This window comes from Nycticebus coucang, chromosome 3 (assembly GCF_027406575.1).
Source record: "Nycticebus coucang isolate mNycCou1 chromosome 3, mNycCou1.pri, whole genome shotgun sequence".
In the NCBI taxonomy this organism is placed as follows: Eukaryota; Metazoa; Chordata; class Mammalia; order Primates; family Lorisidae; genus Nycticebus; species Nycticebus coucang.
The window spans coordinates 133,407,899-133,431,514 of NC_069782.1; the positions used below are offsets into that span (position 1 = coordinate 133,407,899).

The window sequence follows — 23,616 nt, forward strand, 5'->3', positions numbered from 1 at the left end:
GGATGGAGAAGGGTGTGTGTGTGTGTGCGTGCGCACGCGCGCAGACACTCGCCTGTGTTTTCTAGGCAGAAGGAACTAGGCAAGAAGATAAGGAGAGAACATTGGCCCATTCAGGGAATTGCAAGTACATAATTCAGTGAAACTGGTGTGCAGGGTCAGTGCTGGGGCAAATGGCACAGGATGAAGCTGGAGAGGGATGTATGTGAGATTTGGTGAGGAGTCTGGATTTATTCTGAAGAGGATTTGGAGTCATTAGCAGATTTTAAGATCTTTAATAAGGTCATTCTGACAGCAGTGTAGAGAATGGATGGGTGTGAGAACTGGGATGGCATAGGAAAAGTAGAGGATTGGATGGCATCTGTCACCCCGTGATTTCCTGGGGTTGTTTCTGCTTGTCTGGCTGCCTAGGCAGGTATCTGTTTCCTCCTTCAGTGCTCCACGTGTGTCCCTCCCAAGCTGCACACTCCACGAGGAAGATCTTCCCTGATAGAGGAGGACTGTTCTTCAGTCAAGGGTTTACAAGTAGCTGTTCCCACCAGCTAGAACCTCCAAACAAGCTCTCCAGGAAAAGTGGAGGACAAGCGCAGGAGTCAGGAGCGCAGGCAAGAGTCCACTGTGGGCAGGCAGGCAAGAGCTGAGCCACAGCAGCAGTGCTGTTGAAGAGCAGCGAGAGTTGGGATGTGTAACGGGACATTGTGCACAGTATTTTTCTTTTTGTGTTTGACATTTCACTTACTGTAATGTTTTCAAGGTTCATCCATCTTGTAGTAGGTACCAGGATTTCATTTCTTTTTAACACCGAGTAATATTTCATGGTATGTATACACTATATTTTGTTTACTTACTCATCTGCTGATGAACATTTGGGTTGTTTCCACCTTTGATTATTGTGAATAATGCTGCTATGAACAGGGTTTACAACTATCTGAGTCTCTGCTTTAATTCCTTTGGGTTCATGCCCAGAAGTGGAATTGCTGGATCGTATGATAACTTTTTTAAAACATTTTTGTTTATGTGTATTTATTTTATTTTTCAGAGACAGGGTCTCTGTCGCCCAGCCTGGAATTGCAGTGGTGTGATCACCGCTTACTGAAACCTTAAAATCCTGGGCCCAAGCCATCCTCCTGCCTCATTCTCCCAAGGAGCTGATAATACAGACGTGTGTTGCCATACTTATTTAAATTTTAAATTTTTGTAGAGATGGTATCTTGCTTATGTTTCCCAGACTGGTCTCTAAATCCTGGCTTGGGTCTCCCAAAGTGCTTTTATTGCAAGTGTGAGCCCACATGCCTGAATCATATGATAAATCCGTTTAATTTTTAGAGGTGATACCATTCTGTTTTTCACAGTGGCAACCAGCAATGCAACAGATAAAAATAGAATTTTTCCTGGGACGTTTACAACTGCCTTTCCCCAAACTCACTCTTTATTCACCATGCTATTGTATTCATTGGCCTTGTGGCTTGTATTCACTGTATTTGTCTTTTTGTCATCCATTTTTACTTAAAGAAAGGAAATTCAGTACATAGGCTTCAATCTGTCATTTGAAGGGCACAGGGACAGTTCTGCTTGATGTGAGTATCCCCCGTCTTTCTCTGTATTAGACTGCTACACTGTCACTTTCTCTGCTTATCTTGTTTGGGATGCCCACCTTTTGGATTACTGATCAAATAATTAATCCATTCATTCTGAAATTCATCCATTCAAAACATTTATTGAGCACTTTCTCTATGCATCGAATGTTTTTTGTTTTGTTTTTGAGATGGAGTCTTGCTATGTCATCTAAGCTGGTCTCAAACGCCTTCGCCCAAGCCATCCTCCCACCTCAGTCTTGTGAGTAGCTGGGAACACAGGCACTCGCCACCATGCCTGGCTGTATCGATGTTAATGAAGACAAGGGGACAAGTTACAGAAGACAGTAAAAGCAAGCAGAGTAACTGGGAGTAAGCCCTGCAATGGCAATTGGTGGTTGATGTGAGTTACAGTCCCATCCCTGAAGCTCTGGGTTTGGGAGAGTGAGAGTTGGATGACGTGAGAGGGCTGCTAGGAGGAAAGAGAGGTCAGTGAAGTAGAAAAATCTTCTGTGTGCCAATTTCCCCCAGGGCTGGCTCTGATCGAATCTGTATAATAAATACCGGTGTCCAATTTGTATGCTCCTAAAAAATATACTGACATTTCCACCTACAGCACCTAGCACATATTCCATTTCCATAGTATTTCTATAGGTAATTTTACCTGTGACTTCATTTAACTCTCTGGTAGAAACTGGTGATTTGGGGTGTACCAAAATATACCCAGACTCCCTCATGTGAAAAAATTGTTTAAAATACCCAAGATGGAATTATAAAAACTCAGAACCAGAAAAAGATCACTTTTCTCTTTACAATTCATAGATGGAGAGAACTGGGACCACAGAGTCACACAACTCATTAGCTGTCAAAGGCAGGGCCAGTAAAGAACTCAGGTGGTCTGATCCAGGCCTATTTCCCACCATGGCCATAGTTCTGATCCAGGCCTATTTCCCGCCATGGCCATAGTTCTGCGGGAATGAAGGAATTATGGGAAAAACTGTAAACATCAATGAATTTGTATTCACCAAAACTTGTATTCAAACTGAAATCCCAAATCCCCAAAGACTTCCCCATTTTCCTCAATTTAAACTGATAACCCATGATTATCTCATGTTTAGTACAGAGTTAAGCAACCTCACCTGCACGGTTTGTGACCACATCCATTTTCACCCCCAATTTCACTTCATACAGCAACAAAAATCAACAAAGACAAGGTTTGGAATGCAAAAGAAAACTCAGATAAGTAAGGTCTGTGGCTTTATGGCTTTACCCATCCAAAATTTTACCTACTGCCAAACAGGGCTTATCTAGTTTACAAGGTATAATTATGTTTAACCTGATCATTATAATATTCCACCAGTTCCGAGACAGTGCACTTGAATCTGTAATGCATACTTACATCTTTATTAAACACAAAAAATTGAACTTCCATAATTCTTTTTATCCAATCATATCAAAAGGCTTTAAGACCATGAAAGTATGCATTTCTCATTAAGGAAGAAATCATGATTTTCTCAGAATTTAGCCTGAATTAAATTTTGCCTAGGATTCTTGTTTGAGCTGTTGCTTCGACCTCAAAACCCAGGTTAAATTTGCCAAATAACTTGCAAACAAGACTAGTAATCAGTAATTTGTTATGAAAAATGGTGTTTTAGTTTTTGTTCTGCTTAAAAGCAAGAAACACGTAGGTAAAGACAAGCTTTCTTCCTCCCCTCCGTCCTCCCCAATTCTTCCCTCTCCTCCTGCATAATTCTTGGGACTGACTTCAGTTAGGAATGTAGTGGTCCAAGAAAGCTTCCTGTGATGTCAGCTTGACAGGTTATTGATTGGAAGGTGATGGGAAGCTCTCTCTTGCCTTGAGAGCTGCGTATGCAAATGTTTAATTTCAGCTTCCTAAGTCCTCTCATTAGTTCACATAATTCTTACCTGGAGTCCTTCAAACCTGTGATAACACGCTAATTTTTACTCATCAAAATCAAGTTGTTTCAGGTACTGGCTTACTGCATCTACTGTTTGATAACTCCGAATTTCTTTTTCTCATCTTTATTTTGGGGACTTAATCCCATTCTGAGTGTGGAAGAACTCTACTTAGATTGAGGGGAGCAGTAAAACCATTTTTCAACCGTAAAAATAGGAAATATATATGGCAGACAGGGCGGTATGGGTAAGTTTGGTTTGTTGATTCATTCTGAGTACTAGCTAACAAATTGCTACCCCGAATGCAATTGTTAGAAGAAAACAAAGTCAGCTTTACATCTCTTCCAAACTTGTGGGAAATGGCTCTGAGGGAAAAATAATATGAACTAGTGAAACTGCTTTTTAAAAAACAGGAAGAGCTGGCCAAAGATTCAAACTCATTCTTTTCAGGTCAGCTTAATTGCACAAGCTTTATGCTAATTATTTTTATATTAAAGATTTGGCAGCTTTACAAAAATCCTAAACTTGTACATGCAGGTTCAAAATTTCTATTCCAATGGCCCAGAATTAGGCTGGGAAAGCATTTCAGACAATGCCAACCTGTAGTAATGCTTGCTCGTTTAAAAAAATAAAACTATGAGTAGGTTATAATGTATACTTTCATAGGAATTTGCTTAACAAATGTGGATGTGATTAGTTTCAAAACCCAGCCCTGCTTTCTGTTAAATGACAGGCTTTTAACGCCTGAGAAGACCATGGTGGCTGTTATCCATGCACTTGGTAGGAATCTCCTCACAGGAGACCTTCAGCAACATAGAGGTTGTATTTTCAAAACCCAGCATTCCTGGAAGGGCATAGACTCAGAAGTCATAAACAGAGCATAAGAAAGAGAATAAATAATACACTAGAGTAAGCCATCACTCCCATATACTAAGGAGTGTTGGAAAACACATTTTTAATATCAAAAAATAGTGGTATCATTTGCCATTTGAGAGTTACCAGTGTCATCATCAAACTTCACACTTTATTGATAGTCACAGTGTTGTCCGGGAGGTGGAGAGCTGGGTAACGTTGCTGTCATTGACAAGTGGTATAATTTAGAGACAGTAGTGGGGACGTGGATACTTGGCATAATCTTGGAGGTGGAAGGGAGAAGATCAATGAAAGTGTCTTTGATCAAGTCATCTTCCTCTGTGTGTGATCACACCTTTCCAACTGATTTTCCTGGTCAGGGGCTCCGCATTCCAGGATTTGATACTGCTCCTAAAGGTTGGTGTTAGAATCTATGGCAGGGGTCTTCAAACTACGGCCCGCGGGCCACATGAGGCCATGTGATTGTATTTGTTCGTTTTATTTCAAAATAAGATATGTGCAGTGTGCATAGGAATTTGTTCATAGTTTTTTTTTTTAAACTATAGTCCAGCCCTCCAATGGTGTGAGGGACAGTGAACTGGCCCCCTGTTTAAAAAGTTTGAGGACCCCTGATCTATGGCATTTTACTTTGCCTTTGGGATAGAAACCTATTGTTTCCTTCCTCCTAATTGGTAGGATAGTGGCAAAGGGATTAAATTTCAATCTAGCTCTCAAGATCCTAAACTGGGCTAGAAAATTTCTGGTTAGGCTAAATCCACATAGTTTCTTTACTACTATACTTACCATCAAGGTTTGCCAAACGGTAGAAGAACAGAAACAAAAGGTTAAATATGACTTTAGAACGTGGTTTCTTAGTTTCAGATACCTTTAAACATCCTTGCTCCCCCATCAAAAAAAACATCACTAAGATGAAGCCTTTTATACCTTCAAGACTGAAACAGTAATGAGAGGTCAGGGTAGAAAACTGAGTTGACTTGTTTGCCGGCACTTCAAAGAGATTTCAATACTGTGAAATTATCTTGGGGGTTGTTACCTCTCAAACTGTAAGGTAGTCAATGATTTTATGACATGTTCTGTTGCTTAAGTATTTGCTGACATCTAATGCCTTTTTCTCCAAATAATGCAGGGGTGACATTTCTGAATCAAAAAAAGGATCTAAGAAGGATGGTGCCCTGAGCAGTATTTTTATTCCCATTACTTTTTAACGTCACTCCTATGCCACTACCCCCTTATCCCAACTCTGTCTCCTCCCTATTTTAATCTAACCTGAATCACTCTATTCTTCTTCAAGGAAACACACCTAGTAACAGCAGTGAATCATAGACATTATTGCTTCTCTAGTCTTTAAAAGACTTGACCAAATGCCAGATCTGGTAGAATAAAAAAGACAGGAACTTCAGGTGAAGGGTGCTCTTCTTGTTTAGTACAGTGTCCTGAATATTAATTATCAGATCAATTTTCTAGTTGCCTGGTGATAAAAAGGCTTTATCACACAAATAATACTGGCCCTTCACGCATTTCCACGTTCTAAGTAACCATCCTATTCAGTGAGGTAATTTTGGAGGCATGCCTAACAAGGGCCCTTTTATCCTGGAGTTGAAAATGAAAACTTCTTTTGCATAACTTGGCAAAGAATATTAAATAATTAACCCATCACTCTTTGGTAACAAAATCTTCAGTAGTCTCTATGGGTGTAGCAACCACGTATTATGGAGTTCCATATGAGATCTTTAGGTAATAGAGAAAACAAATATAAATATTTGCCAATTATTCTCAAAGGGAAATGTGTTAAGGGACAAAACAGTAAAACGCCTCTACCACGAAAAGGTCTGTAATATGTGATTTGAATTTGTGGCAAAAAGAAACCCATAGAAGAATTGTTGACAGTTGTTTTTAACTTATGTGCAGATGTCATAAGAAATATTCAAAGTCTGGGGCCGGGCATGGTGGCTCATGCCTGTAATACCAGCAATTGGGAGGCCAAGGCGGGCAGATTGCCTGAGCTCACAAGTTTGAGACCAGCCTGAGCCAGAGTGAGATCCCTGTCTCTGAAAAAATAGCCAGGCATTATGGCCGGCACCTGCAGATCCAGCTACTCCAGAGACCAAGACAAGAGAATCACTTATGCCCAAGAGTTTGAAGTTGCTGTGAGCTGTGATGCCATAAACTCTACCAAGGGTGACAAAAGCGAGACTCTGTCACAAACAAACAAGATATTTTGAAAGTCAGTTAAGAAAATTTAGATTTTCTCATGAAATTTAGTTTTGTTAAATCAGCTTAATCATGTAGATTTCTCATACCTCCTCACCCAAGTAGATTTTAATCCTAGTTTCAAAAGTATATATTTATATATTCGTTTATAAAACAACCCATGGATACTACTTATGTTCACATGACACAATAATTTTAGTCACTAGAGAAAAGTCTATGGAATGGAATTTAGATCGTCTTGAGATTCCTATTGACTTAAAAAATGAAGCTAAAGCCAAGAATTTTCAAAATAAATCTACTAAAATAAACATTTTAATTGTGGTTAAAAATACATATGTGTGTGAGAGAAAAAGAGAGAAAAGAGAGGAGAGACAATATTCACTATTCTTTTCTTGCTGTTAAAAAAGAATAAAACCCCAAAAAACTTCATAAAGATTTTAGGTCTTTGTCTTCATCCCACAAATAATCAGTCAAGAAAGGAAGAAGCATTTTGCCACTTCCTGATGAATAACTAAGTGGCCAAGAGTAGCCTTGGGTAGTGAAGAAATTTAAAAATACAGGGAAAGTCTGACTTAGGTTGATAATAATTAACTGTTCTTATTGAATGCTCAACTGTTCTCCATGGTAGGGTAAGGAGTCTTTGCTTTCTTGTACACCAGGACAGTATTTTTCCTTGCCAGAAAAGTTTCATATGAAATATAACAATGTCCTATGCCAAAAACAACACATTTTTCATAAGCTAATACAATTGCAAGTCACTAAAGACAAGGAAATGTTTGTAGGCTTTATCTAAAGGTACAATAAAAAGTAAAGGGCTATATTCCAGATCTCTTAACACTAAGAGAGAGGAAGGTGGATTTCCAATTTGTTATATGAGGGGAGTAAGTAAAATACAAAGTTATATATTGGGAGAGCATTTGATCCTAATAATGCATTGGAGGTCAGAGCTGTAGGTCAGCAAATGCACATCTCTGAAATACAGGTTTTTCTGAGTACTTGCTCTGAAGTTCTTTGAAAATTTGGCCAAACGAGCCCATTTTTAATATACCGGTTCACATAACAATTAAGTCAGAACATTTGCCAGGCAAGATGTTGTTTTCCTTTATGCAGCCAGCAAAAACAGCTCTAAGCTTTGGTTGAAATGATAAAAAGGATTTGGGAGCAGCTGATCTTAGGTACTCATAAAAACAACTTACTTTTATGCCCTGGGGTATAAAGAACATACAGAGTCCGCATTGTGCTCCTAGTGTTAGGACAAATCATTCTGCTTTTTTCAGAGATTATCTGATGCCAGTGGATGAGTAAGGGAGAAATCAAGGTGCGACTGAGACCTGTAACTTCAGAGAGGTGAATAACAAACACCTGGATCACAAAACCAGGAGTCCTCTCTTTCACTATGAAAATACCTTGAGGTTACTTTATACAATTTTTGAAAAATGTAGGCGTGAAAACTATATTATTAATTATACGTGGAGGCTTCCAATTGTCAACTATTTATGGTTTAAATTATGTGGGGTCTTAACAGCTCACAGCGCCTTTCTAAAAAATGTGTTTTTTGGAGGGGGATAGATAAGCAAAGTGATCATACCCCTATAAATCACTTCGGGAATGGCGAGTACACCAGCGTGGATAAAGTAACTACTGAGAGCTCCCTAGACGCCTAGTTCTAGCCGCCTCTCAACAAGTCTCATTCAATCCTCCAACCCTGTATTACAGATGAGGAAACTGAGGCTCAGAAACGCTACCGTGGACAGCACATAAAAGATGGTGCCAAGATTTGAAACTAGACAACTGTCTACATCCTAATCATTGCATTAGGTTGTCTTCGGTCCTGTATTTATCCTTGGGTGTTTGGGACGCAGGTAACTTCCTCGGGCTCCCTTTAAGCCGTTACCGTCAGATGTTGGTTAATGGACCGCGTCAACGACCACGACGGCCGGTCAGGCTGGAAACACCCCAGTTCCTCGTGACTCCGAAGTCTCAGCTGAATTCCCCAAACCCACTGCTCCCCCGTGGATAACCTGTGCACAGCGACAGAGGAGAGTTGGGGACTCCGGGCGCCCGGCCGCGTCTCCAACGCCGCGATGCGGGAGGCCACAGCCTTATCCAGAGATCGTCCGCTCCCTGAATTAAGCCACGGCATATTTCAGGGCTGCGTTTTCTATCGGATTTGACTAGGACAGTTGAGCCGAGGAACCTGAATCAGAGACAACAGAAAAGCTAGCGAGGGGAGTGCCGAGTCTGCCGCAGCAAAGAAAGCTGGACGTGAGCTCACCCGAAAGGCGCCGGGGAGCTGGCAACATGTCTAACAGGTTTGACTCGCAGTAGGCAGGACCCCAGTGCTGCTCTTTTGTGGTCTCTGCCTGAGGAGGGGTTCACGGCTGTAACTGGTCACTCGCGGGCCAGCCGCGCGGCTTCCGGTTGCCCCACACCCGGGGAGAGCCTACTGGGCTCGGAGGACACCCGCGCTTACTTCACAGACGCACAAAAACCAGGAAGCGAGAAGGGAAAGGAAGGGAAGGGAAGACGAGATCGTGAACGCGCCCGCGTCAGGACAAGTTAGTCATCCAGAACCTCCGCCCAACACGCCCAGCGGAGGATCGCGGACGCGCACGCGATTCCCGCCGCTCTCGGGCGCCGGGAAGAGCATAGCCGCGCACGCGCGCGCCAGTCAATTCTGCCAATCTTGCGTCTCAGCTGCCTCAGGCGTGGCCACGTCCCGCCTCCGCTCGCGGCCGCGCGCGCGCAGTCTCGTCGCTTTCGGGAGGCGGGCGAAGCCGAACTGCGCGCGTCACTCAATCAGACCAATCGTCCATCACTTCCGCCTCTCGTGCGGACCCGCCCCTGGCACACACTCGGTTTACGGCCGCAGCTTGGCGCGCTTTTGGGCGGTCCTGGGTATGGCACGGAGTGAGGGTGTCCGGGAGACCTCGACTTTGCTGGGGGTCCTCTGTGGACTCGAGTAGAGCTGCCGTTCTGTCTTCGGGGGAACTCAACTCCTCAGGCCTGGGGTCTCCGGCGGGCTGGTGTGCTTTCTGCCGGGGGGAAGCAGAGGCGGGCTGCTCCCTCTGGTTTACCCACCCGGCTAAAGTTGAGCCTTTGTTGGAGGTAGCAGCTGCGATCACTCCTTTCCGTGTCTGTTCGCTACTTGTCTCATTCGCCTCCGGGCGTGGAGTTTTTAGTCACACCTTTTAGAATTCGAGTTAACTGACAGGTCTGATTATATTTTTGGAGTCAAGATTTAAGCTGTATCCTTTAATTACGGAGCTATCATAACGAAATTAAAGAATTCCTGTCTAAAGGTGTTATTCTCTCCTCCCCCCTTAATGCAGAATTTGAAGATAATTTCGATATATGGAAAAGAGTCTTGTTTCTTTGAGATCCAAGCCGGTTAATTTGTCATGAAAAACTTAGTCCCTTTGTGGTAAGGTAAATTAAAAAGCGCAAAAAGAACAAGAATAGATGACAACTAAGTGAAATAGGAGGAAATTGCTGGCTTACTTGGGGATGTTTAATATGGTGCCACCTAGTCAGGTTCATCTGCCCACTGCCCTAGAGAAAGCCAATATCCAGAGACAGCAGGGTTTTACAGCAAAGAAAGGGTTGATTCCGCATAGCACCAAGTGGGGAGATGGGAGAAAGTTCTCAAATCTGCCTCCTGAAGAACTGGAAGACAAGGTTTTTTGGGGTTTTTTTTGTCACAATATTTTTTTTTTCTTTTTATTTTTTTATTGGTGGGGATTCATTGAGGGTACAATAAGCCAGGTTACACTGATTGCATTTGTTAGGTAAAGTCCCTCTTGCAATCATGTCTTACCCCCAGAAGGTGTGGCACACACCAAGGCCCCACCCCTCTCCCTCATTCCCTCTCTCTGCTTTTCCTTCCGGAAGACAAGGTTTTTAGAGACAATGTGGTGGGCGGGGTAGGCAGGGTCTGCTAACTGGTTTCCCCGGTACCCATCCCAGGGGCATGCAGTTCCTTGGGCGGGGTGGGGTGGGGTCCAAGACCAGTTGAGTCAGTTCCTTGGTGTGGGTGGTTCAGTTACTGGAAGCAGGACCTGAAAGATAGCTCAAAAGATAGCCTTAGGTTCCAAACAAGGCCAAGTAGAGAAAGTTAAGAATCTTTGTAACTGGTAACTGTGCGTGACTCCAGGGTAAAGAAGCAAACAGGAACAGTAATTATTGGGGGCAAATGAGGGGATAGTAGCTGATGATTATTATTTTAGCTAAGTTCCCAGAATTTGGGGGCCCTTACTCTAGTTCTCTCCTTGCACCCCTTCATCAATTTGTAAGGGCAGTTTCGTATACACCAATAACTTTTTGATAAAAATTGAGGACAATATAGAAGTGTGGTTAATTTGATTCCCATTTTATAATTACATTTTCTTTTTTAGAGGTACATCGAGATTTCACTTGCAAGATGGAAGGTCCCTCAGACTCAGCTGTGATTTTACCTAGGACTCCAGAGGCCTGTGCAAGTCCACCATCTCATTGTACAAATAGCTCACAAAAACAAGTACAAAAATCTTAGTTCTTCCCTTGGAATCATTCTGTTTAAGTATTGTGGTAGTGGTGGTTTTAAGGCCACTGAAGATTGTTAATTAACGTAATACGTAGCACAAATAAGTAGATAATTTATAAAATAGCAATTTTAGGTTTTTCTTCTAAGATAATGTGTATGGTACTTCTTACACCTCCCTGCTGCCAGATTTTTATCTTGAATTAATTCATTTCATTTATTTTAAGATTAAGTTATTGTAACACTCCAAATTTTGGAAGTTTGAAAATTATGCATTATATTAAAAGGGTCTTTGATTATAGGATCTAGATCTTTTCCTTAATCTGTAATTCTAAAGCTCATAGGGTAGTTGTCTGGCATGTGCTAGTTGCTGAACGAATGTTCTGTGATTAGTAGAATAAGTATCTCAACACTGTTTTAGAATGGTATTGACTTTGCAGAGGGAAAAAAATAAAACTAATGGAGCTGGAAATCAAGGACATTTTGTGATGGCTACTTTAATATGGAGACAGCAAGCCATCTTGTGGTATCTATTATAGGCCTTTATTTCTATTAGATCTATTACATTTACATCAGGAGTGTTTTCCTTGATTAAGATTTTTAATCAGTTTTTTAATGTTTTGTGCCCATTATAGCCCATGAGTGCAACACTTAGAGAAAGATTAAGGAAAACAAGATCTTCATTTAATTCCTATTACAATGTGGTAAAACGTCTTAAAGTAGAGGATGAGGAAAATGACCAGACTTGTTCAGAGAAACCACCATCTTCCACAGAAGAAAACTGTTTGCAATTTCAGGAAAGTTTTAAACACATAGACAGTGAATTTGAAGAAAGTACCTGTTTGAAAAATACCTTCAAGAATACCAGTGCATGTGAAACTAAATCACTTGATAGTGAGTCGTGCAGTGCTCTCCAAAGTGAGTTTGTGAGTAAGAATCTACCTAAACAAGGATTAAATGAAGAAAAAGCAAAATTGGTAAAGCAGGTTCAGGAGAAAGAAGACTTACTTCGGAGGCTAAAACTAGTCAAAATGTATAGATCAAAGGTGAGAATTTCAGGACCATTGCATAATAATTTTTATTTTTACATAAATTGCAGAAAAATAATTTTAAAAATAATAAGAATTTTTTCAAGCATAATAAACAATAAACCCAACTATTCAAAAACCTGCCTTCCAACAAATTTGACTCTAAGCCATGGATGTAAAGTAGAAGAGGCCTCTAAACGCCAGATTAAACTTTTATTTAAGAGTCCCAACTCTCATTTAATATTCAGTTGAAGCCTTTCTCTCTAGTTTCCAGTCCATAGCAATGTTTGAGGTATTAAATATTAGATGCAAGTACATGGGAATGTAAGTTACAGCTAACAGTGAATGAATAAAACTAAAAATGGGCCACCAAATGTAATAAAAAATTATTAGTATTGATCTTATGTCTCTCCCAGATAATTAAAGTGTTTCAGGAATTTTAAGAAAACAAGTAATTTATATTGAAGATTTCAATGCAGTTGGTTTGCATTAAATAGAACTTGGGCACCTATAAGGAGCTAACCTTTCTTACCTGGGCCATTCATATATATATGCAGTAGCTCATTCTTCCCCAGCAGTGTGGAATAAGTGGTGGAATAGTGTATCTCATTTCTGTCTTGAATTTTTAGGATTTTTCTAAATAAGACTTATTTGTGAGATAATGTTGAAAACATTTTTAATTTGAATATTGTCATTTTTTAGAGCAGTTCACAGCAAAATTGAGTAGAAGGTAGCATAGTGTTGTTTTTTTAATAGCTCAGTAGTATAATAATAGAAAATAGTAATTTTTTTTTTTTTTTTTACTAGTTTTGCCCTGTTTAATGGTTTGATTTTTCTCTGAGGATAAGGATGCCCCCAGAGCTAAGAAGAAACAAAATGGCCATAGAACTCAATCAAAAGCCGTTATAAAACTATTCTACTTATGACCATCCTACTTTTTGCTAGGCAGAAGTCCCATTCATCCCCAGGTGTTAGCCTTTAACCCTGCACATAAACTAATTTAACTTTCATTGAGTAGGTTAAAATAGCATGCCCATCTGGTTAGTGACATACATTCATGTTTGTTTTCTTTTCTCTTTCAGAATGACCTGTCTCAGTTAGAATTGTTAATAAAGAAGTGGAGAAGCTGTAGCCAGGTGTTGCTTCACGAGTTGCAGTCAGCCTTGTCTCAAGAGAACAAGAAACTGAGCCTTACTCAATTGATAGACCACTATGGGTTAGATGATAAATTGTTACACTATAATAGAAGTGAAGAAGAATTTGTAGGTATTTGATAATTTTTTTTTCTCCAGAATATCTTTGAGAATGACAACTTAATTAGAAGATACTTAACACGTTGTAAAGGAAAGTTATCTTGATCCATGTCAATTTAGGGCACTCTAATAGATTTAATACAAATGAAGTTCTAAATTGAAATGTAATATTTTGGATAGATTTGCCAAAGAAAACTTGCCATTTAAAGTAATGTGAAAAAAATTATGTTTATAATTTGGACAATTCTGGAAACTAATTTTAATACATTGTTTTTAATGGCAAAAAGTTGTTAAAAAATTGTCTAATCAGGTGATGTCTGAACCTAAACTGGTCCAGAATGCCTGCCTCTGCTAAGCGATAAACCTCTTTTCCATCTTGCCACATACTTCCATCTGATGATCCAGCGAGTAATTAAATGCATGTCTAAAATTGCATTTTTTCCTCTTCACATTTGTTATATCCTCATTTAGTGAAATGACCATATACTTCTTAAAAATCTACATTTCCTCATCTCTCACATCAAGGTATTGTGGCATATAAGGTCCTTCATATTCATCTGTAGGATGAAACTTTAAGTGTTCAAGTCACAGTAACCCCTCAGCCAGAAACTCATTACCTTCACAGGGTTGGGTTTCTGTTCCCAAGCTGTACCTGTCATCTTGGCTGTATGTGGAGGTAGGACCCAAGCTGGTCAGTCCCTGGGAATTTGGAAATGAGCTCAGAAAAAGCAAGCACATCTCTTTGTGGCTGCAGCTGCGTTGTGTAAATGTGGAAGTAGAACAGTTGATGTGCCTAGGAAGTTCCGTGTACTTAGAGAGTAAGAGATGATAGATGCACAGGAAACTTTGTCGGTCAGTGGCTTTCTGGTCCTAGTTGCCAGTCTTACCTGAGGGCTTTCTGCATTTCTGCTTTTGAGTCTTTTAAGGGTTAAAAACAGCTTTATTTAGCATTAAAAAAAAAAAAAAAGGCTTCATTACTAGCTGGTAAATAACCACTACTCTGAACTCTTCCCTCAAGTGTACCTCACTTTCAGTCCAGTCTCTCATAATTTAACAAATCTTTAAAAGCAGACCTTACGGCTCTGCTCTTGTATCTGTTTGTGAGTGCCGTACCAGTAAACTCATCTCTACATACACATATATATAAATTCCTGACTCTGGACACTACCACTGGCTTTTATGAACCTGAGAGAACTGGCACAGGCCTCACACAGCCTCCCTTGGCCCTGGAGTTCTTAGATGGGCACTGTTGTGCTATTCTAGTGCCTATCAGCCAATCTTCACCACCGCATGCTGCCAGCCAGTGGCTTAAATGTGGCAGAGGAAGTGTTGCCTCTTGTGATGCTGGCATTCTGGTAGGTATACCCTAGGTACTTACCTAGAACTTGGAGGCTACAGCATCCCCCTGCTGATAGCCACATTCCCTGGGGTCACCTTTAACACTTTTGTCACCATGTCCACTTTTGGGAGCTAAAGGGATCAGTAAGAATCTTGTTCTGGGATAGCTGGGGTCATGGTGATGAGGTTTCCAAGGCACTGGCTGGTTGCTGAGGTTCCAAAGAGCACCACACACAGGAGATGGGTCATGGGAAGGAATGGAGTAATTCTCCTTTTTGGCACTTCTGTTGAATTTCACTTCCATTTAATGGAGTGCATTAAGAACAACTGGATGCCATGTTTTCATTTAAAAAAATGAGAGCTGATTAACAGTACTTGCCAATTTTAAAAGTATATTAATTCACTTGTGGCTCAAGGAGTAGGGTGCCGGTCCCATATGCCGGAGGTGGTGGGTTCAAACCCAGCCCCGGCCAAAAACCACAAAAAAAAAAAAGTATATTAATTCAAGTATTACAGTGATCAACATCCAGTATGAAAAAGATGAAAAATTTAAAATTATTTAAAAATTAAGTGGTTATTAAAAACTTAGTGGTAATGCCAGGATTTGAACCCAAGCAGCTCAGCAACAGAGCCCATATTCTTATTTCTGTGGTTAAGGCCATTTGTATATATTTGACCTGATTAGTTATATCACCAGTTGATACTGCACATAATATTTCAAAGGACTATAAAATAGGAATATAATTCCTGGTAGTTCAGCAGAAGCTGAGAAGAGTCTATACAGTGAACAACGTTCAGAGGGGATTTAATGGGTTGCATGTCCCATGTGCACCTGCCAACCTCCTAAATCAGAAGTTACCTCCTGTGGAAAATGCTTCTATGGGCAGCGCCTATAGCTCAGTGGGTAGGGTGCCGGCCACATACGCCAAGGCTGGAAGGTTCAAAACCAGCCCGGGCCAGCTAAAAAACAATAATAACCGAAAAGGCTTCTACTGGAATACAACTTGAGAACAGGAGGCTCGTTAAATCCTGCCTCACATGCTTCAAAGCTGAGGCAATCAAGTAAGGAGCATTGCCAGTGTCACCTAGGGCTGATAATTAAGAAATAGAAATGATGGAGAATGTTTGGTTTGTTAAGACCTAGGAATCCACACAGTATTATCTAATTATGAAATTTGTGGCATTGGCTGTTAGCAAATGGAATCTCTAGGCAGCTAATGACATGGAATCTGTATCACCAGAAAAGAAAAAAATTTATAGTTCATCCATCTATCAATAGCACAGAGAACTTCTGGCAGTCCTATCTGAAGGTGTGTGACCGGAGATGCGAAAGAACAGCAGCTTTGCCATGGGTATAAGCTCGCTCCTGCAATTATTAAGGGTAAACAAGAAACAGACTACATAGTATGGGACGGCGTGTAGCGAAGTTCTTTATTTCGGGGATCTGGTTTTACACACTTCTAGTCACGTACACACTTAATCTATCATCTGTTAGTTTCACCATGACAATGGGGTGCACAACTTCAGAGAATTGGCTTGTGGAATTTTAACTCCAGGCAAGCTAACTCTGCGCGTGTCCCAGGGGGCCCCACGTCCCTTAAGCCTCTGTAAGAATAGCAAGCCGTTTTAAACTCACACTGAGTTCACTTTGTGTACTTGATGTAGGATATGTTTATTTCTAAATATTATCCTACAGAAGGGTAAGGTATTTGCACCCCACACACTTTCACCCTCAGGTTTATTGCCTCTTCTCCCCAAATCTCTTTTCAGGGATAATTTTGAAGGACCCTGGATGTAGGAAATGTTACCAATGGGCATTTCCATGCTGAATCAGACAAAATGATTACTTGAGTCATTCTAACACTAAGGAAGTGAGTCATCAAAATGACGTTGGTTCTATCATGTTCCTTACCATCTTTATCCAGTGCTGATCACTATGTGAACGATCAATAAATCTCAAGATTTTTTTGTAAATAGATTTTATAATAGTTCCTTTGTTTTACCCACATATTGTATATTATTATGTTATTGCAGATTAAACTTAAGTTCATAAATTACAGAACAGTGCGACATTGACATCACTTAGAAATTTTGGTCAGTGATCTCAACAATATAGCAGTCCACAGGCTAAGGAAGTGTGAAGCATTTTTCTGGCCAGTTACTGTTCTCATTACATAGTTATTATCATCTACATGAATAAAGCAATAAACTATTTCATGGACTTGAGAAAGCACTTATTTTGTTGTTTGCCAAACCCTATTGGGTAGAGCACCAAAGTGAATTCTGTTACAATAAATGTAGAAATTTGTGATTTACAAAAGTAGAGCTTGAAAAAAAGGAAACAATCTTGTTCCCATTGGTAGAACAAGGAATAATCTTAAATATTCTGGTAATTTTTTCTGATTATAGAAGAAATGCTTACTGAAGAAAACTTGGGACATACAGAAAAGCATAAAGACAAAAATCATAATCTCATAGGCTTTCATATTTATAAAATTAGAAATACTAGCAGTGGCTAAGTATTTTTTTTTTATCTTTAAGACTATCAGATTGGGCAATACCGTATCTATACAAAAAAAATTATCTGAGTGTAGTGGTGTGCAATTGTATGTATTCTCAGTTATTCAGGGGTCTGAGGCAGGAGGAATGCTTGAGCCCAGGAGTTGGAGGTCACAGTGAGCTATGATCATGCCACTGCACTTGCAGCCTGGGTGATAGAGTGAGACTTTTGTCTTTTAAAAATAATTAAATAAGATTTTCAGAATCTGATGTACTCAATTCTAATATGAAGGGAATAGATGATCTAACACAAGGTGGGGGTGGGGGAATAAGGGAGCAGCGAGGGAATTGGGGGTCATGGCACACCTCTTGGGCGCAGGTCACAATTATAAGAGGGACTTTACCTAACAAATGCAATCAGTGTAACCTAGTTCTTTGTACCCTTGATGAATCCCAGACAATTTTAAAAAAGGAAAAAAAAAAGTTAAGATTTTCTATACCATAACTATGAAAAGATCTTTGAACCAATTAAGATTAAATTAATAAAAAGATCTTGACTAATTTCTTTGACTTAAAATCTTGTTCATTCTTGAATAAAAACAATTCATGATATTTTACATATTCATGTAGGACAAAAAATGTGTATTTTGATCAAGGATAAAATTAAACAATTTGTTATTAAAAACATGCAACTAAGGGGAGACTGTACTTAAATTTTCTAGTATGAAAGTAAAATAAATCATTTTACCCCAATGAAACGATTTTTAAAATGACAAATTTGGCCTTGTATTTTTCTAGAAGTGTTCTTACATCTGAGCAAGAGCAGGAAATGTTTTCATCCTTAGTCTTTCTACTTCAGCCTGTAGTATTGAAATCTGTTCAGCTTGTTGTTTTGAAATATTCATTAACTTCTGTTGTTGCATCATGTTTTCATATCGTTCTTTGGCAATCTTTTCGCAAGTCAAATGAGAACCTATCCCAAAATTGGAGAAGAAAGGAATTAGCTGGATTTTTATCAATACTTCCAAACACAAAAACAGTGTTCTGAATTAATTAAACGTGGAAGGAATGCTGGAAGCTTTATAACTATTGCACAGATTTCAGGGATACTTACTACTTTTAAAGAAACCTACAGTCGATTAAAGAAAAATAATACTTACCCATTGCATTACAGATGTCTTTTCTCTCTGATATAGATACCAATTCTTCTCGTAGATTGCAGCTTAGAGTATAATTTGCTACATCTTTTTGATTGCTGAACTTTCCCAGTTTTTTGAGTATTTTTTTGCAGTTTTCCACATTCTTTTTGTGGGTCTGAAATTTTGTTCCCATGACATTCCACAAAATTAATTTTGAAAACATTTATTTTTATAAAGACATTATTCTTCTATTTTAAATAACATTACCATCATAAGATAACATCTTGCCATAATATCCCTAGTGCCTTACATACAACTTACTCATAGTAGGCAGTCAAATTAATTGTTGAAAAACAGAATGGGATCTTAATACATTTTAGAAAAAAATTTTATATTCTTAAAAATGAGAGAATATTTTTAAAGCTTGAGATTACTTTGTTTCTGTTGTATATATGCTGTATAGTGAAATCTGAGCACTTGTTATTCAGTTATGATAAAGCCTTTACAATGCCAAGGAAAGACTATCAATACTTACATTACATAAATCATAAACCAATATGAAATAGAAAATTTATGCCCCCAGGGGTTAATTCTAATATAAAAAGAAGCACTTTAATTTATTCTACTGGTTATAGATGCAAAGACTCTATTCAAGGATCTCTCATACTTCATGAATACTATTATAGTAAATGACCAAGATTTTGTTAGGCTCTGTTTGTATTCATGATTTGAAACACTATTACTTTGCTCAAATGATTCACAGCTTTGGGATTATAATGATCATTTTCTTTGAGACTTACCTTATCTAAAACAGCAATGGTTTGCTCCATTATTCCAATTTGAAGATTAATCAGACTGTCATAGTTGGGTTCATTTAGGAACTTTGAAACAAAAAAACCCGCAATACATGTTAAGGATATTTTTCTCTTTCAATAGATAAGATTGTTTTTAGGTTTGAAAGTTACTATGTGTAGTTTTTTTTAACAAATATCCATGTAAGATTGATTTGACTTTTGTGCCAATAATATTTCCTTTATTTAGCCATTACTGTACACTCTTGTACACTAATTATTATACTTCATACACTAATTATTACAAATGTCTAGGATTTGTAATCATTTATGCGACTTTCCAAATATTTGTTAAATGTTCCACTGAGTCCCACATTAACAATATCCCATTTAAAGACATTGAGGAGGATACAAAAACAGATAACATGACAGCTTCAAGGAAAAAGGAACATGTAGATATGAATGATTGCCAGAAGCTATGTGAAGTGTCAAGCAAATTCACAGGTGGGTGTCGTCCAAATTCTGGTTTGTAATGGTATGGAATTCCTCCAGGCTTGAAAAATAAAGAAAGGTCTTATGAAGGGAACAACTTTTAATCTAGACCTGAAAACGATAGATTTGGGGTGTGCAAAACAAAAATTAGGAAAGACATTTCAGATAGAACCAGTATGAATAAAAGTACAGAGGTAGAATCCTAGAAAATAGTAGTAGGTTTGGTTTGAGAATACTAATGTTTTAATATAAGAAGAACAGTGAGAAATGAGTTTGAAAAGTTAAGTTGAAAGACACTGTCCCCTGATGGTTTCACAATTCATTTGCTAGTAAGTAGCATTTTAAATTGTTTGGGCAGGGTAGGAATAGGAATAGGAATACTGATCCCACAGCAGTATACAGTGTAGGTTAGATTAGAGAAAGACCCAGGGTCAAGAAATCAGATTAATTATAAGATTGCCTAACCATTGAAAATGAAGGACTGACCTAAGACCAGGGCAGTGGGGATAGAAAATGAGGGAATAAATACATAAACTAGGCAAGACTTGGAAGACATGGGAAAGAAGGGAACCAAAGATAACTATAACTGCAAGCCTGAGCAAGTGGCTGAAAAGAACAAGAGGAGCTCCCTGGAGGTGGGAAATATAGAAATGGAGCTTGGCTTGGAATTCACAAAGTTGGATTATTTCTCTAGAGGAGATCACCGAGGGCTAGAGGCATGGAAAGAAACAGACATGCTGGGGTGGAATCTTGAAGAAGGCTGCATTGAACTGAAGAGTTAGAGGCAAGAGACAATTCAGTAGAGGAGGCAGAGTGGTCTGACGTATTGGAAGTAAAATTAATCAGAGGTGACAAAAGCCAGAGGAATGGGAAATCAAGATGGTTAAATGTTAGAGTTGAAGGATGATAATGACCGGGAAAATCTGAGCATGGGATTTGACAACTAGGAAACCCTTAGTGAACTGTAAACTGGAATTATTCTACTAAATGGGTCATGAAGAAGTGATGGTAGCAAATGTAAAAGCTGGTAGAAAAGGACAGTTTATAGACACATTAGGAAACACTCTTGGCTGAGAATATGCTTGACATCACAGAGGCTTTTATTAAATACTGGTCAAATGAATGAATACATTAACAAATAAAACTATGGAGGGGGCAGGAAGAACTTACCTTTTGACGATCTCTTGAGAAAAACAACATCTGAATATCCCAAGCCCTTTGATTTAGATCTTCCATTTCCATCTCCATTTTCTTATGCTCCCATTCAATCTGAAATATTCCTTTGTGTACTTCTTTACTTTCCATCATGCTAGCAACCTTCTTTTGTCCTTGAGTCTTAAAAAAAGTACATTCTGTATTCATACAATGTAATTCTGCATACAGGATCTAGACTATTTCAGGCCGAATCCTATTTTTATAAAACAATTGGATCACAGAGATAATTCAATTGGATCACAGAGATAATTCAATTTTCTTTTAAAAATGCAGCAGATATTAAAAAATAACTTCTTGGGCAAAATCTGACCACTGTAATGCATGATAGTCATGAAACAGAAGGGATTATAAGGTACATTTAAATGGCAGAGCCAATTTACTTTATATGTTAATTATTAGGTGGGAAATCCTTTTGCCATCATCTAGTCTACTGACCTGTGTGCATTTGTGTCCATGCTCATTGCCCTCCCACCTGATGCTATGAATAAAGGATTGTAGTTTAATGCAGCTAGGCTATCTGGTTGGTAGCCAGTGGAAAAGCAAAAAAGCATTTGATCATCTCAATAGATGCAGAAAAAACATTCAATAAAATTCAGCACTCTACATGGTAAAAACCCTTGACAAACTAGTCATAGAAGGAACATATCCCCAAATAATAAAAGCCATATATGACAAACCCACAACCAACATGATACTGAATGGGGAAAAGTTGAAAACATCCCCCTAAGAACCAGAGCAAGACAAGGATGTCCACTGTCACTACTTCTATTTATCACAGTACTGGAAGTCTACTGTCATTTTCTCTTTAAAAAAGTATAATTACCCGAATCACAGAATTCAGGTCTTCAATTATGGTCTTGTTGATGAGAATTGCATCAGGATAGTCCAGTATTAACTGGAAATTGTCCAGTTCTACTTGTCCTTGTTTAAGAAGAATTTGGATTGTCAAATTCAACTGGAATCTCACTTTCTCTTCCTGTAATCTAAAGTCGAAAGGATTTCAAAGCAAATGGTTGTAACATGTTTATATTTCAAATTTCACCTGTTATCTGAGAATATAAAATTCAAATCAGCTTATGGAAAACATGCTGGAGACTAATGTGGAGAATATTTTCTTAACAATGGGCTTTCCTAGAGATCTTTCTGAAACCTCATCCTAGTGACATGGAATTACACCTGAGTTGCTCAAAGAATGGTATGGACAGAAACACCTTTATACAAGTTTACTTTAGGATTAAGAAGAGATAGTATAATTTTGATTGTAAGAAAAGTAGAGTAAAAATTAAAATGAAGAAAACTTAGATCATACTAAATAAAAATGTATTCAAGTTTTGACTATTGATTTCTGATACTATATTAAAAATATTTAATCTGTATGCTATTTACCACCTCTGTTTCTGGGCAATTCATATTTCTCCCTACAGCCTAGATTTAAAAGTGATATATTGCAATGAATTTGGGAACAATAGAGATGTATTTGTCAACGTGGCTGTAAATATGGCCAAAAAGTGAAGCAAGGACTTACAAGAGTATCCCCATCACTCAGTAAAAAACCACAAGATCCCCTAAAGGAAAAGATATTAGTTGGCTAAGTGTCTACATGGCAAGTCCTTGGACTTCTGCTTAATTTTTCATACAGGTAGTTTAGATAGCTTCAGCCCCAAAGTATTGGCAGAAACAGGTTCTTGGTATTTTCACATGGAAGGGGCAGATTTAAAAATACTAAAATTTTACACCCCCCAAAACTAAAATTTTTCCATAACTTGTCTATTTGTCATAAAAGCAATGGAAACTATAGGGAAGTTCCATCCTGAATCAAGGTCTTATGTAACAAAATGCACTTTTAAAAAAATAAATTATTTTAAAGCACAATGCAGGGATCAAGATCAGAAAGTCTGTGCCAGCTGCAAAGCAGTCAGTCAATAGGCAACCTGGACCCCTCCCAGGGATAACACAACCTCAGCCTGGGCTTAGATTTTGCATAGGTGAACATGAAAGAAAGGGTCAAATTACAGGATAAGTTCATGGTACACTTTTTCTATCTCTTGTTGAACACTTTCATCCTCCTCAACTCTCTTCCGGAGGAAAGATGTCATTTCCATTAAGCCAGCTGCTTTCTGCTTTACCTGAAGAGAAAAACCACAAACACCTCAGAAGATACAGAGCTCCAACTTTAGAAAACACATGATAAACTTTTTTTGTTTCAAAACCTTAATGAGCCCATCTTGCTAAGAAAATAAAATTTTAAATCCCTGCCATTATGTAATATAAGATGACTAAAATTTATATGGTAACTTCCACGAATAATGTGAAAAAAGATCAATTTTCATTCTTGGTGAAAATCAAGAATGCAAGCAAAAACAATTTTTCTTATATCTTATTTTCAAATTTGTTCTCATCACTTTAGGTGAAATTATAAAATAATAGATAGTTTAATAAAAATACACCAGCCTGAGGCATATGGCACTGTATTTAGGGAATTTAAGGGACTGGTCAGGAAGCAACAAGAGGGATTCCCAAATAAACACAGACTTTTACCCTTTGCTACACTGGTTTTCTATTCTAGTGAAACTATAGAGTTGGCTCTGCTGAGCTAGACATAATTACAATCTGTACAAAATGAAATAACCTACAACAGTGTTGTCCAAGACAAATGCGGACTGTAAATGCGAGCCATATATGTAATATTAAATGTTACTAATATTAATGAATTTAATTTTATTAATGTATTTTATTTAACACAATATATCTAAAATATTATTTCAATTTA

General features: G+C 38.5%; 2 protein-coding genes across 9 annotated transcripts in view; one reads left to right on the forward strand and one right to left on the reverse strand.

The window, feature by feature from the left end:
* The first annotated feature begins 8,753 nt into the window (after positions 1 to 8,753).
* Positions 8,754 to 13,807, forward strand: SFR1 (SWI5 dependent homologous recombination repair protein 1). Of its 8 annotated transcripts, none has more exons than XM_053583165.1 (5): positions 9,421 to 9,786; positions 9,905 to 10,001; positions 10,967 to 11,088; positions 11,727 to 12,137; positions 13,202 to 13,807. In XM_053583165.1, the coding sequence occupies exons 3-5, from the start codon at positions 10,993 to 10,995 to the stop codon at positions 13,391 to 13,393; spliced, it is 699 nt and encodes a 232-aa protein (XP_053439140.1). In that variant the 5' UTR covers positions 9,421 to 9,786; positions 9,905 to 10,001; positions 10,967 to 10,992; the 3' UTR covers positions 13,394 to 13,807. The 8 variants fall into 8 exon arrangements, with proteins under 8 accessions (XP_053439146.1, XP_053439145.1, XP_053439140.1 ...); XM_053583169.1 differs by having other exon boundaries at positions 9,455 to 9,470; XM_053583171.1 differs by lacking the exons at positions 9,421 to 9,786; positions 9,905 to 10,001 and adding an exon at positions 8,754 to 8,884.
* A 3,967-nt stretch (positions 13,808 to 17,774) lies between these two features.
* CFAP43 (cilia and flagella associated protein 43) overlaps positions 17,775 to 23,616 on the reverse strand; it is a 93,242-nt gene continuing 87,400 nt past the window's right edge. Inside the window, exons 33-38 of the mRNA XM_053583163.1 lie at positions 22,860 to 22,972; positions 21,670 to 21,829; positions 20,802 to 20,966; positions 19,149 to 19,229; positions 18,370 to 18,523; positions 17,775 to 18,182 (exon numbers count right to left, since the gene is read on the reverse strand). Of these exons, the coding sequence (XP_053439138.1) occupies positions 18,016 to 18,182; positions 18,370 to 18,523; positions 19,149 to 19,229; positions 20,802 to 20,966; positions 21,670 to 21,829; positions 22,860 to 22,972 (840 nt within the window). The 3' untranslated portion in view covers positions 17,775 to 18,015. The remainder of the gene's footprint in view (positions 18,183 to 18,369; positions 18,524 to 19,148; positions 19,230 to 20,801; positions 20,967 to 21,669; positions 21,830 to 22,859; positions 22,973 to 23,616) is intronic.

What these genes read in the sequence shown, in the direction of transcription:
- SFR1 (XM_053583171.1), top strand. Translation starts at nt 10,993, where the DNA reads ATGGAAGGTCCCTCAGACTCAGCTGTGATTTTACCTAGGACTCCAGAG. An exon ending in CAAATAGCTCACAAAAACAA is followed by an intron (nt 11,089 to 11,726) that starts GTACAAAAATCT and finishes TGCCCATTATAG; the next exon opens with CCCATGAGTGCAACACTTAG. An exon ending in TCAAAATGTATAGATCAAAG is followed by an intron (nt 12,138 to 13,201) that starts GTGAGAATTTCA and finishes TTTCTCTTTCAG; the next exon opens with AATGACCTGTCTCAGTTAGA.